This window comes from Coregonus clupeaformis, chromosome 15 (assembly GCF_020615455.1).
Source record: "Coregonus clupeaformis isolate EN_2021a chromosome 15, ASM2061545v1, whole genome shotgun sequence".
In the NCBI taxonomy this organism is placed as follows: domain Eukaryota; kingdom Metazoa; phylum Chordata; class Actinopteri; order Salmoniformes; family Salmonidae; genus Coregonus; species Coregonus clupeaformis.
Genome location: NC_059206.1, coordinates 31,094,640 through 31,108,689, shown reverse-complemented (window position 1 = coordinate 31,108,689; position 14,050 = coordinate 31,094,640). Strand labels below are relative to the sequence as shown.

The window sequence follows — 14,050 nt, the reverse complement described above, 5'->3', positions numbered from 1 at the left end:
CATAGTAAAGAATTTGACATGATTGTTCTTTAAGTCGCCACCGACCATTTCCCACATTATTTTAAGTAGGAATATTGTTTCATTATCCACTTTTGGATGTTGGAATTTATGACCGGTCATAAACTGGCCCCCAGGAAAGAGGGTGTTCAAACCTTTGCCTAGCCGGCATCTTTGATCCTCAGTCCATGAGGGCATGTCATGACAACAGAGACACAGTGACTCAGCTACCTGTAGTAGTCGTATCAAGCAATGGACCGAACCTGCTAGGTTGGGGCTGGATAAAAGAACTGAAGTTAGACTGGGGAACAGTAAATCCGATTGATGAGGGTCAACATTGGACATTGGAAAAGGTGTTGACAAAGCATGAGAAGGTGTTCAAAGAGGAACTTGGAACATTGAAAGGCTCCCCAGCTAAAATCTATGTAGAAAAGGAGAACACACCAAGGTTTTACAAACCAAGACCTGTGCCTTATGCCATGAAGTCAAAGGTAGAGGCAGAGATTGACCGTCTCTTGAAAGAGGACATTATGGAACCAGTCAAATTCTCAGAATTGGCTGCTCCCATAGTGCCTGTTTTGAAACCTGACAATACTGTGAGAATTACAAACTGAGGGGATTACAAACTGACTGTTATCAGAGTATCCAAGTTAGAGCAGTATCCTATTCCAAAAACAGGGGATTTATTTGCAAATCTGTCTGGTGGACAGAAGTTTACAAAGTTAGATATGAGCCATGCATGTCAACAGATCACTCGGGATGAGGAATCTAAGAAGTATTGTAAAGTAAACACACAATGGTTTGTTTATGTATAAACGTTTACCTTTTGGTGTCTCCAGCAGTCCTGCTATTTTTCAGAGGACCAACGAGGGTGTACTTCAAGGAATTCCAGATGTTGACATCCTTGTGACGGGGAGGAGTGACCAGGTGCATCTGTGCACGCTGACTGAGGTACTACAGAGATCGGAGAGTGTGGGCTTAAGTCTCAAGTGGAGTAAGTGTACCTTCATGGGGAACGAAGCAGTGTTCCTAGGACAAAGAGTGGACGCCACGGGTATCCATCCACTCAATGACGAGGTACAAGCAATCCAGAACGCACCTGCTCCTACAAATGTGAATGAGTTAAAAGCTTGCTTGGGACTGCTAAACTATTATAACAGGGTTTTGCCAAATTTGTCAACAGTGTTAGTACCGCTTCAAACACTACTGTGTAAAGAGACAAAGTGGCAGTGGGGGAAAGAACAGGAGGCTTCGTTTGCAAAATCAAAGAAACTGATTCAGTCATCGGATGTGTTGGTTCACTACAATGGAGAGAAGGACCTCATTCACTCGTGTGATGCGTCACCCTACGGGGTAGGGGCCATTCTGTCACACCGTATGAGGTCTCCCGAGTGGCGCAGTGGTCTAAGGCACTGCATCGCAGTGCTAGCTGTGCCACTAGAGATCCTGGTTCGTATCCAGGCTCTGTCGTAGCCGGCCGCGACCGGGAGACCCATGGGGCGGCGCACAATTGGCCCAGGGTAGGGGAGGGAATGTCCGGCAGGGATGTAGCTCAGTTGGTAGAGCATGGCATTTGCAACGCCAGGGTTGTGGGTTCGATTCCCACTGGGGGTCAGTATAAAAAAAGAATGTATGCATTCACTAACTGTAAGTCGCTCTGGATAAGAGCGTCTGCTAAATGACTAAAATGTAAATGTATGCAGGACAGAACTGAGAGACCAATAGGGTTAGAGTCGAGAACTCTTAACCCAGTAGAAAATAACTTTTCCCAATTAGACAAAGAGGGGTTTGCAGTAATGTTTGGGGTTCAGAGCTTCCACAAATACATACAGTACCAGTCAAAAGTTTAGATTTAGATTTTTGGTTCCAACCGCTGTGTCTTTATGAGACACAGAGTAGGTGAACGGATGATCTCTGCATGTGTCGTTCCCACCGTGAAGCATGGAGTTGGAGGTGTGATGGTGTGGGGGTGCTTTGCTGCTGACACAGACAGTGATTTATTTAGAATTCAAGGCACACTTAACCAGCATGGCTACCACAGCATTCTGCAGCGATATGCCATCCCATCTGGTTTGCGCTTAGTGGGACTATCATTTGTTTTTCAACAGGACAATGACCCAAAACACACCTCCAGGCTGTGTAAGGGCTATTTGACCAAGAAGAAGTGTGATGGAGTGCTGCATCAGATGACCTGGCCTCCACAATCACCCAACCTCAACCCAATTGAGATGGTTTGGGATGAGTTGGACCGCAGAGTGAGGGAAAAGCTGCCAACAAGTTCTCAGCATATGTGGGAACTCCTTCAAGACTGTTGGAAAAGCATTCCTCATGAAGCTGGTTGAGAGAATGCCAAGAGTGTGCAAAGCTGTCATCAAGGAAAAGGGTGGCTACTTTGAAGAATCTCAAATATAAAATATATTTTGATTTTGTCACGATCGTTGAACGGAGTGGACCAAGGCGCAGCGTGATGAGCGAACATACTTATTCTTTATTTAATGAATACACGAAAAACAAAACAATAAACGATAACGTGACGTCCTAGGTCTAAATACAACCAACACGGAACAAACCAAAAGGAACAAGATCCCACAACACCTGTGGGAACACAGCCTGTCTAAATATGGCTCCCAATCAGAGACAACCAGCAACAGCTGACACTCGTTGCCTCTGATTGGGAACCACTCTGGCCAACATAGAAATACAATACTAGACTGTGAACATAGAACAAAACCACATAGAATCTACACACCCTGGCTCAACATATAGAGTCCCCAGAGCCAGGGTGTGACAGTACCCCCCCCCAAAGGCGCGGACTGCGACCGCGCCTCAACATAAACCAAACAGGGGAGGGCTGGATGGGCATTCCTCCTCGGAGGCGGTTCCGGCTCCGGGCTTGCCCACCACCCTCCAATAATCCCCCCGTAGCGCCCCTGGTCCGGTCTGGCCCCGCTGGCTGGAGCTGGACTGGACATCGTAGGAGCGGATTGCTTAAGCTCCAGTGTGGAGCAGCTGACCGGTACCTGACCAGGCACCGGTGACCCAGGCACGGGTTGTGCCGGACTGACGACGCACACCCCTGGCTTGGTGCGTGGAGCAGGAACGGGCCGGACCGGGCTGACGATGCGCACCCCTGGCTTGGTGCGTGGAGCAGCAACGGGCCGGACCGGGCTGACGATGCGCACCCCTGGCTTGGTGCGTGGAGCAGGAACGGGCCGGACCGGGCTGACGATGCGCACCCCTGGCTTGGTGCGTGGAGCAGCTACGGGCGGACCGGGCTGACGATGCGCACTCCCTGGTTTGGTGCGTGGAGCCGGAACGGGCCGTACCGGGCTGACGATGCGCACCCCTGGCTTGGTGCGTGGAGCAGGAACGGGCCGACCGGGCTGACGATGCGCACCCCTGGCTTGGTGCGTGGAGCAGCACGGGCCGGACCGGGCTGACGATGCGCACCCCTGTCTTGGTGCGTGGAGCCGGAAACGGGCCGTACCGGGCTGACGATGCGCACCCCTGGCTTGTGCGTGGAGCAGGAACGGGCCGGACCGGGCTGACGATGCGCACCCCTGGCTTGGTGCGTGGAGCAGAAACGGGCCGGACCGGGCTGACGATGCGCACCCCTGGCTTGGTGCGTGGAGCCGGAACGGGCCTTACCGGGCTGACGACTCGCACCCCTGGCTTGGTGCGTGGAGCAGGAACGGGCCTTACCGGGCTGGCGACTCGCACCCCTGGCTTGGTGCGAGTGGCAGGAACAGGCCGGGCCGGGCTGGCGACGCGCACCGTAGGCTTGGTGCGAGTGGCAGGAACAGGCCGGGCCGGGCTGGCGACGCGCACCGTAGGCTTGGTGCGAGTGGCAGGAACAGGCCGGGCCGGGCTGGCGGCGCGCACCGTAGGCTTGGTGCGAGTGGCAGGAACAGGCCGGGCCGGGCTGGCGGCGCGCACCGTAGGCTTGGTGCGAGTGGCAGGAACAGGCCGGGCCGGGCTGGCGACGCGCACCGTAGGCTTGGTGCGAGTGGCAGGAACAGGCCGGGCCGGGCTGGCGACGCGCACCGTAGGCTTGGTGCAGTGGCAGGAACAGGCCGGGCCGGGCTGGCGACGCGCACCGTAGGCTTGGTGCGAGTGGCAGGAACAGGCCGGGCCGGGCTGGCGACGCGCACCATTAGCTTGGTGCGGGGAGCAGGAACAGGCTGGGCGGGCTGGCGACGCGCACCATTAGCTTGGTGCGGGGAGCAGGAACAGGCCGGGCCGGGCTGGCGACGCGCACCATTAGCTTGGTGCGAGGAGCAGGAACAGGCCGGGCCGGGCTGTGGAGACGGATAGGAGGCCTGGAGTGAAGAGCTGCCACAACCCGTCCTGGCTGAATGCCTACCTTCACACACTCTGTGTGAGGCATCAGCACAGGACGTACAGGGCTGTGTACCCATACTGGCATAACAGCACGTGACACTGTCGCAGGATATCCGGGACCGAGGAGAGGCACTGGAGACCACGAGCGCTGAGCCGGCACACTCCGTCCTGGCTGCATGCCCACCTTCGCACGACACGTGCGGGGTGCTCGCACAGGACGTACCGGACTATGCCGGACCACTCGTGGCACAGTACGCAGCTCCGCATACCCCGGAACCTGCCCAGTCTCATGCTGCCATGCCTGAGTACGGGGAGTTGGCTCTGCTCTCCATCCAGGCTCCGCCAACCTGCCTTCTGGCCCCCCAAACCCGGTGACCTCCTCTCCTAATCTCCCAATTTGCCCTGTGGCAGCCTCCTGCTGCCCAGTCGCCCATGCCGTGTGCCCCCCCCTAAAAAAAAATGTGGGTTGCCTCTCGTCCGTCCGACGACTACACTGTTGACGCCGTTGCTCCTCTCTCGCCAGGGCCTTAACCTTAGCCCATGGCCCTTTTCCCCCGAGCATGTCCTCCCAGGACCACAATTTGCCCACCTGGGCCATCGCCAACCTCTCCAGCTCCTTACCCGGCGCTTCCTCCCATGTCCAGGCTGCCTGCTCCTGGACACGCTGCTTGGTCCTGGTATGGTGGGATCTTCTGTCACGATCATTGAACGGAGTGGACCAAGGCGCAGCGTGATGAGCGAACATACTTATTCTTTATTTAATGAATACACGAAAAACAAAACAATAAACGATAACGTGACGTCCTAGGTCTAAATACAACCAACACGGAACAAACCAAAAGGAACAAGATCCCACAACACCTGTGGGAACACAGCCTGTCTAAATATGGCTCCCAATCAGAGACAACCAGCAACAGCTGACACTCGTTGCCTCTGATTGGGAACCACTCTGGCCAACATAGAAATACAATACTAGACTGTGAACATAGAACAAAACCACATAGAATCTACACACCCTGGCTCAACATATAGAGTCCCCAGAGCCAGGGTGTGACATATTTGTTTAACACTTTTTGTTTACTGCATGATTCCATATGTGTTATTTCATAGTTTTGTTGTCTTCACTATTATTCTACAATGTAGAAAATAGTAAAAATAAAGAAAAACCCTTGAATGAGTAAGTGTGTCTAAACTTTTGACTGGTACTGTATATGGCAGGAAGTTTACCATTTGTACAGATCATATAAACCTTTACTGTTTATTTTCAATGAAATGAAGGCAGTTCCACAGATGGTGTCTCCGAGAACCCAGAGGTGGGCAGTGATGTTGAGGGCATAGGAGTATGTCACCGTTTTCAAGGCAGGAAAGTACCATGGGAACGCAGATGCCTTGAGCCGTCTTCCGCTGCCGTATACGCCCATCATAACGCTCAAGAGTGCTGATGTTCGTGGACACAGACACTGCACTCGTGACTGCAGAGCAAGTGAGAACCTGGACAGGTAAAGATCCAGTGCTGTCTAGAGGTAGATAATATGTGGTAAGGGGACGGCCACAACAAACAGAAGGAACTGAATTCACACCATACAGTGTCAGGAAAACATAGTTGAGTGAACAGGATGGTTGCGTTTTGTGGGGAGCACAAGTGATTTTCCACAGCCAGCACGCCAGGCTATCCTACAGCACATCTGAGTCACCCGGGGGTCTCGCGTATGAAAGCGTTGGCTAGGAGTTACTTATGGTGGCCAAAACTAGATCAGGAGATAGAGGATCTAGTCAACACATGTAACATGTGTCAGGAACACAGAAAGGAAACAGCTCCACTCCACCCTTGGGAGTTTCCAGAAAAACCTTGGAGAAGATTGCACATGGATTACGCAAGGCCATTCATGAGGAAAATGTTCCAATTTACATTCAAAATGGATGGATGTGTGTCCTGTTAGTTCTGCTTCATCCACCACTACTATAGATGGCCTACGATAGAGCTTTAGTAACCAAGGGATACCTGAGATGGAGGTGAGCGACAATGCGACCTGTTTCGTGAGTACAGAAATGCAAGAATTCTTCAGAAACTACAGTATTGTGCATGTGACATCTGCTCCATATCGTCCATCTTCAAATGGACTGGCGGAACACGCAGTACAGTCATTCCAATAAATGATGAAGAAAAGTGCAGAAGGGAGCATAGCAGCAAAGGGGTCACGTGTTCTGTTTAGCTACAGATTAACACCTCAATCCACAACAGGGCTTTCTCCTGCTGAGATGTTATTAGGTCGTAGACTACGCTCCACATTGGACCTAGTCTATCCAGACCTGAAAAGGAAAGTTGAACCCAAACAAAATAGACAGAAAGAGAACAATGACAAACACAACAAGGGCCAAAGTTTTGGAGAAGCGGACCCTGTCCTTACCAGAAATTTCAGTCATGGGCCAAAATGGGTTCCTGGATTCATAGACTCAGTGACTGGTCCTATCTCCTACAAAGTAATGTTGGGAGATGGTAAAGTGGTTCGCAGACATGTTGATCAGATTCTTGCCAGACGGGAAGGAACAACCAGTGAGTTACCAGTTGTGATGTCAGAGGACAGGCTGTTCTCTAGCTATCCAAGTGCTTCTGTGGTGCAGCTTCCGCAGACTGAGACGGTAACAGAGGAAACAGTGCACCAAGAGCAGAATCCAATTTCAGAGTCAGATACTCTGAGCCTGGCTCAGAAACAGCTAGTGGCTTTTCCACGGTTGAGAATGAACATAACCACTGGTGTTCGTCGTTCACAGAGGCATGCAAAGCTTCCAAGCCGCTTAAAAGACTTTGAACTCTGAACAAGAAAAAAAAAGAACTGTGATATAAATTGTTTTTTAAAAGACAACTAAAAGACTCACAGTAAAAGACTCAAGTGTTAAATACTTAGTTTCCCAAGCATGTGAAAATAAAATTATTGTGAACATGTGAAATGTCATGTTTATTGTTTACACTGACTTGTTTAGATCAGTAGACTACAGAACAAGTTTAAAATAATGATGTTAAAGACTCCTGAACAGCTAATCATGGCTACCCGGACTATTTGCATTGCCCCCCCACCCCACCCCACGCCACCCCAACCCCCTCTTTTACACTGCTGCTACTCTGTTTATTATTCATGCATAGTTACTTTAACTCTACCCACATGTACATATTACCTAAATTACCCCCGCACATTGACTCTGTACCAGTACCCCCACCCAAAAAAAAAGTAAAGTGGTTATCCCACTGGCTATAAGGTGAATGCACCAATTTGTAAGTCGCTCTGGATAAGAGCGTCTGCTAAATGACGTAAATGTAAATGTAAATGTATATAACCTCCCTACTGTTATTTTATTTTACTGCTGCTCTTTAATTATTTGCTGTTTAAATTTTTTCTTAAACTGCATTGTTGGTTATGGGCTTGTAAGTAAGCATTTCACTGTAATGTCTAAACCTGTTGTATTCGCCGCATGTGGCAAATCAAATTAGATTTGATTTGAGTTAAAGGAACTTTATTTCAGAATTAGTTAATTAATGCAGTAGAAGAGCATAGGGAATGTCTTATGTTGTATTTCCAAAAAAATGGGTTTATTTGTGAAGATGTTATATTGAAATCTTAAGAGGGGAGGAATGTGGTAATGTGGTATTAACGTCATCACACCTACAAGGCACCTTGTGGTGTAGCACCTGAGTACCTATTGGTATCATTGTTAGTGTTGGAATGCACCCCTGACACACATTGAGTGCAGCTGCGACTGCCTGCCTGTTACACCATGCTCTGGGTTAGTAATAAAGTAATCCGTTTATAAAGAGCTACTCCCTCACTCCTTCCAAGGCATAAAGAGTTCCATGGGTTATTACAATCAATAATTTGATATAACTTTGATATCGATAGCCTATAGCAATGCATATGAGGATATCAGTTTATATTTCCTCCTAACCTACATTATTATGTAAAAAAGCATACATGACTCTTCCTGCATGCACAAAACACTCTCACAGACGTTCTCATAGACTCTCAATTTAAATGGGGGCATCAACAGTAGATGTGCAACAAAAATTCTGCACGCTTCCACTTTCGTTTATCGCGCACGCGCGTCATTGAATACGCCCCTCAGCTCATTTGATTGGCTTGTGGCCATAGTTACCGTGGCAACGGGCGGTCAGGTGCTTCATCTTTCCCCTGTCATGTGACTAAAACTTATCCAATTCATACTTCCGGTACTGCATGGATGAGGAAAAAAGTTGTATGTTCATGATAAAGTTTTGTATCGCTTCCCCTTCTAATTAGCGTCATAAAACTGTCAACGACTGGAATTTTGTTTTACGATAGTTTAGCTTTGCACAATAAACATTTCTGTACACTTTCGAAACGTAAAATGTTGAGCATGTCGACGAACAATTTGTCGTACAACGACCAAGGAGGAACTGATTCAGCGGTGGAGGTTGGGCAGGAGACTACCCCGACCTCCTCCAACGCTGGGGCTGGATTTGGCCTGTTCAGCGCCGACTTTAAAAAGTAAGCCAGTTAGCTAGAAAGCATTTTAGTAACTGTGTTTGCAATTTAATTAGCTAGCTAACATGGCTGGTGGTGGTAGTTAGCTAGATATACAGCTGTCAACCCAGCTGCATCTTCAGCTAGCTTAGCTGGCTATAGATTTATATGGTAGTTTAAGGCTTGAAAACGTTTTTGTTGACAGCCAGCAGTTATCAAAGATGCAGTTTGCGTGGAAGACATGTTGACATAAACAAAACAACAAAAAGATGACAAAGATGCACCTTTTTTAATACTAGTACAAACATATTTTACACTACACACTGTTTTACCACCACGTCGTTTTATGCTTGTAGAGTTGTGCTGTGTCAGATAATTCTAAATGAATAGCTACATCAACATAATGCTAGCTGTGCAATACAGATAGGCTATCCTCAGTTGTAGTTGGTCTGCTGCCCAAGTCAAGTGATGTGGTCCTCAGAGGCCCTGTAACCCTGGTGAAAAAAAGACCCAATCGTCTTTCCCTCTCACTGTCATAAACTAAAGTGATTACAATACATTCCCAACACTAACTTATCATCAACATATTATTTAAAATCCTTGTAAACTACCCATTCGGACCCTTTAAAATGGAAAAAGAGAGATGGAAAGGAACTGCCAACGTGTAAAAGGTGGTCCTCAACTGTCAGCATCACGTGATATACCACTAGAGGGCAGTCCATCATCAGTTTGGCCATCCTCCTGTTGTCATGATGTGGCTTTACTGTAAATCAGGGCCTGTATTCACGTAGGATCTCAGAGAAGGTGTGCTGAATTAGGATCAGTTCGGTATAGCCTAATCTTATTCATTATGATCTTGATTACGGGCCCAGTAGTTTAGTTACTGAGTTGTATGATTGAGAGGGATAACTGTGTTTCCCAAACCATGGCCTGGGAGTTGGGATCAGTTATTATTTGACTATCAGTAGGCTAGTCTTTTCCCCAACTGGCTCCAGACAAGGCCTCAAATCACTGACTTCTCTGAAGGCCATTTTGTCTCAGACAATCAACCATAATCATATGAAATGTCATTTAACCTGAGTATCATTGAAGCTTTGAGTTAGCCACTGTTAGTTTGTCTGTATTTCTCTACAATTGGGCCTATTTCCCATGTAGACTAATCTTTCTAGCAATTTTAAGAGGTACCAGTATAAAGGTTTCATTGAAAATGTTTGCACTGTGCAAATGCCATCATTATAGAATGGAATGTCTACCGGTATGTCTGGTATGTCTCTAGTTCTATCTGTTCTTCAGTGTTCCATGTAGCCTAGTGTTACTCTGCTTAGCAGCGGACAGTAGAACAGTTTCAACTGTCTCGGTTTCTGTCAAGCAGTGACTTGCGTCAGGCTAATGTTTAATGTGGTGTGGCCCTAAGTTAATCTTTTAATTCCTCTCACATGACAGTTGGCCTGTTCAGGGCCAGTAGGCCAGGTCTGGTAATGGAGACTAGATGACCCTTGGTTGGGCTGCTGGAGCCTGCAGGGCTTGGGGGGAAAATGCCTTGATGTGAATGATTCCGCTCTCTCTCCACAAACTATGACACGATACCTAGGCTTTACTCTGAGATCTAGTAGGGAGTCTGTCCTAAAGGATTATCAGTATCACATAAGCTAGGAACCTAACCTAGGCTTATGTCAGGCATTCATACATTAACTCACTCTATATTCACCGGCATTAGTCTAATTCCCTTTAAATTATATTGTACCAATGAACAGAGTTTTTTCCCGTACTCCCTTAACTCAAGTCAGTGACTGATAGCATTGTTGTATTAAATAACCTCACTAGCCCCACACCTATTGTATATCTGTATTGATTGAATTGGTGTTAGCATAGGCTAGGTGAAGGTTTTATCCCATTCAATCCTTTTAGACCTACTGGAAGATTGATTTCTGAGAATATGTTGCTCTGTGTAGTTCTCTATCTTGCTGTGATTGTACCATAACAGTAGATGGCAGACTTGAATGGTAAATCAAAAAGCAGTGAATCACTGATGGATTTTTTATGGATTTTTTTTACTTGCCTTTGTTATGCATTTAGTGGCAGTAAACTTAATCCTCTCTTGCACCTTTTTTGCCCATAAAGATATTGATAGGTGGCCTTTGTCTGAGTCGGCTTCCTCCAATGAAATAAAATTACAGTCAGTTTGCTGTTTTAAATAATGTTTGTCGTGTGACACAGTCGGCCAAAGCCACATTCCTGTAGATTATCCTGTTTAGCCTGGGCTCTTCTTACCTCACGGTCTACTCTGCTTCTCTGCTCGCTGGCCCTGACTGAATCACAGCACAGCAACATGTGACTGACTGGCTGGTTGTCCTCAAGTGATCAGCTGCTTCCTAAAACGCCATATTATTTTATTGTGGTTCAGTCTCCCATGTTATAGGGATTTTATGAGGACCTGATTTATGTCAATGGGGCATGTATTTTCATCTAAAGGGACCAATGTGTACCAATGTGATGTTCATAGGAGTGTGTCAAATTAACTTTTTTTTTTTTTATTAAGGCAAATGTGAATTTTTCAACAACTTCCCATCCTAGAAATTAGGAATAAGCAAAGGCTTTAATTTCTGGTCAAACAGATGGAAAAGGGGTTTTAGACTACATCTACAAGAAAAAGTCTTAAAGTGTATTAGAAATGCATCAAAAGACCCCTGCCAACTAATATCAACACTTATATTTGGTATTGGAGAAATTATTTGCCTTCTGTAAGTTTAAGAAACATTGCCTTGTGCCTTGTAATTCCTTACCAAAACACCACATCTTTAAGATATTTTCTCATTTCTAATGAAAGTTCACAGAAGTAACAAGCAAAGGTAGACCTACTGTACCAATTAGTTAGTGTTTTTACTGATATCAATCTTGTTTATGAATTATTAAGTGATTACTCATAATTCTGTTTCCAAATCGCTAATCATAGTTATCACAAACCACAGTTGAGTCACCTGCTACTGTCCTCCTTTCCACTGGCATACTGTTATGTTTTTCCCCCTCTTTCTTTCATCTGGTGGTCAAAGCAAGACTGTGATAAGTCTGGACAACCTGTCTCCCTCTCACTCTCTCTGCCGCGCTCTCTCTTCTCTCTCTCTTCGGTTAATATCACCTCTCCTGGCTCTTACTGACACATACCATGACACCTAACACCTACCCTCTTTGCATTTACTGTGGCAAGCATCCTCACCCACTGAGCACCGGACATCCATGGACGTTGAAAAGTAGTTGAAATTTGGTCAATCCGCCCTGACCGGACCAAATCTGAACCAATCATAGACGTCTATGTTTCACAAGTTTGGACAGTACAGTAAAGAATAGTACAGAAAAGTAGAGTACAGTAGAGTTCAGTACAGTACATTAGAGTACAGTATAATGTACTGTACTCTACTGAACTCTACCGTGCTATGCTGTGATCTCCAAACTTGTGAAACATAGACGTCTGTGATTGTTTCTGATTGGTCTGGTCCGGACCAACCAAATGTGGTCTTGTTTGGGGGTGGAGCTCATTACAATAATAGCTAGTGTGTCGAATAATACCCAAATATGCAAAAGAAGGATATTGCATACGGTTAACCGTTAATCGGTTAGCTGCGGAAAATACATTTGGCCGGTCATGCTTATCGGTCACCAACCAGTGATGATCAATTTCTGAGTCAAAAATGCTAACCGAAATCTACCGCTGATATAATTTTTTTACATGACTTAAAAAACATAAGCCTATGCAACATTAACCAATTAAAAACAGTTCTGTAGCAATGAGGTTTGTACAGTAGGCTACAGGCCCAATACATTGTCACTGCATATTGGATATGCTTGAATTGCCCTGCCAATGTTGTTCTCAGACCATTTCGAAAAATGAAATATTCCTCAATATTAAAAAAGACAAGCCGCCAATAATAGTTTATTAGAACACTTTGGTATAGTCATTCATTGCAGCTGCAGTGCTGATTGTATCAAAAGTGGAAGTAGGGAGAACATGCATTTTATGGCTTATAAAAGTGTTGAAAAAAGTGTTGACAGTGCTGAATAACAACTTAAACATGAACTTACTTATAAAAACAGTAGCTCTTTGCTGTATTGGTTGAGTCTCTCTAGTCATGGTTTTAAAAGTTTTGAAATCTCACAGTATCAACTTTGCTGTGCATTCAAGACTTCTTTCACAGTCTATGGCTCGAGGAAACTGTGTAGACACTGTGATCCGATTGGCCAGCGGTTGGCCTATAGGTGCACTTGATTTGTATCTTATTTATCACACGCGCACCACATACAGAGTTTGAGGAGCGGAATAGTATCACCTGTCAGACGGCACAAGATCAGCTCCTCAAAAAGCTGCTACTGGAGTGAAACGTGCTTTTATAAGCCCAGTCAGTGCGCAACAATTAACAATTCTAAATGCAATCACGTGTTAAAAACTGTTTTGATGGCCACGATTAAAAAGCTACTATTTTTATTTCTCAATCTCAACTCATAATTAAAGCGCGCCTCCCATTCGCCATTCGAGTGCATAGGCAATTTTAAAAATGTTTTATTTAACCTTTATTTAACCAGGTAAGCCAGTTGAGAACAAGTTCTCATTTACAACTGCGACCTGGCCAAGATAAAGCAAAGCAGTGCGATAAAAACAACAACACAGAGTTACATATGGGGTAAACAAAACATAAAGTCAAAAATACAAACAGAAAATATAGATACAGTGTGTGCGAATGTAGTAAGTTATGGAGGTAAGGCAATAAATAGGCCATAGTGCAAAATAGTTAACATTTCGTATTAACACTGGAATGATAGATGTGCAAAAGATGATGTGCAAATAGAGATACTGGGGTGCAAATTAGCAAAATAAATAACAATATGGGGATGAGGTAGTTGGGTGGGCTAATTTCAGAATGGCTGTGTACAGGTGCAGTTATCGGTAAGCTGCTCTGACAACTGACGCTTAAAGTTAGTGAGGGAGATAAGTCTCCAGCTTCAGAGATTTTTGCAGTTCGTTCCTGTCATTGGCAGCAGAGAACTGGAAGGAATGGCGGCCAAAGGAGGTGTTGGCTTTGGGGATGACCAGTGAGATATACCTGCTGGAGCGCAGACTACGGGTGGGTGTTGCTATGATGACCAGTGAGCTAAGGTAAGACGGGGATTTGCCTATCAGTGATTTATAGATGACCTAGAGCCAGTGGGTTTGGCGACGAATATGTAGT

At 46.1% G+C, this 14,050-nt stretch overlaps 1 protein-coding gene across 2 annotated transcripts in view; it reads left to right on the top strand.

Annotated features, from left to right (window-relative positions):
• Positions 1-8,563: 8,563 nt before the first annotated feature.
• Positions 8,564-14,050, top strand: part of LOC121582644 (AP-3 complex subunit beta-1) — a 58,337-nt gene continuing 52,850 nt past the window's right edge. For both annotated transcript variants that reach the window (XM_041898610.2, XM_041898609.2), the window contains exon 1: positions 8,564-8,855. In XM_041898610.2, the coding sequence (XP_041754544.1) occupies positions 8,716-8,855 (140 nt within the window). In that variant the 5' untranslated portion in view covers positions 8,564-8,715. The remainder of the gene's footprint in view (positions 8,856-14,050) is intronic.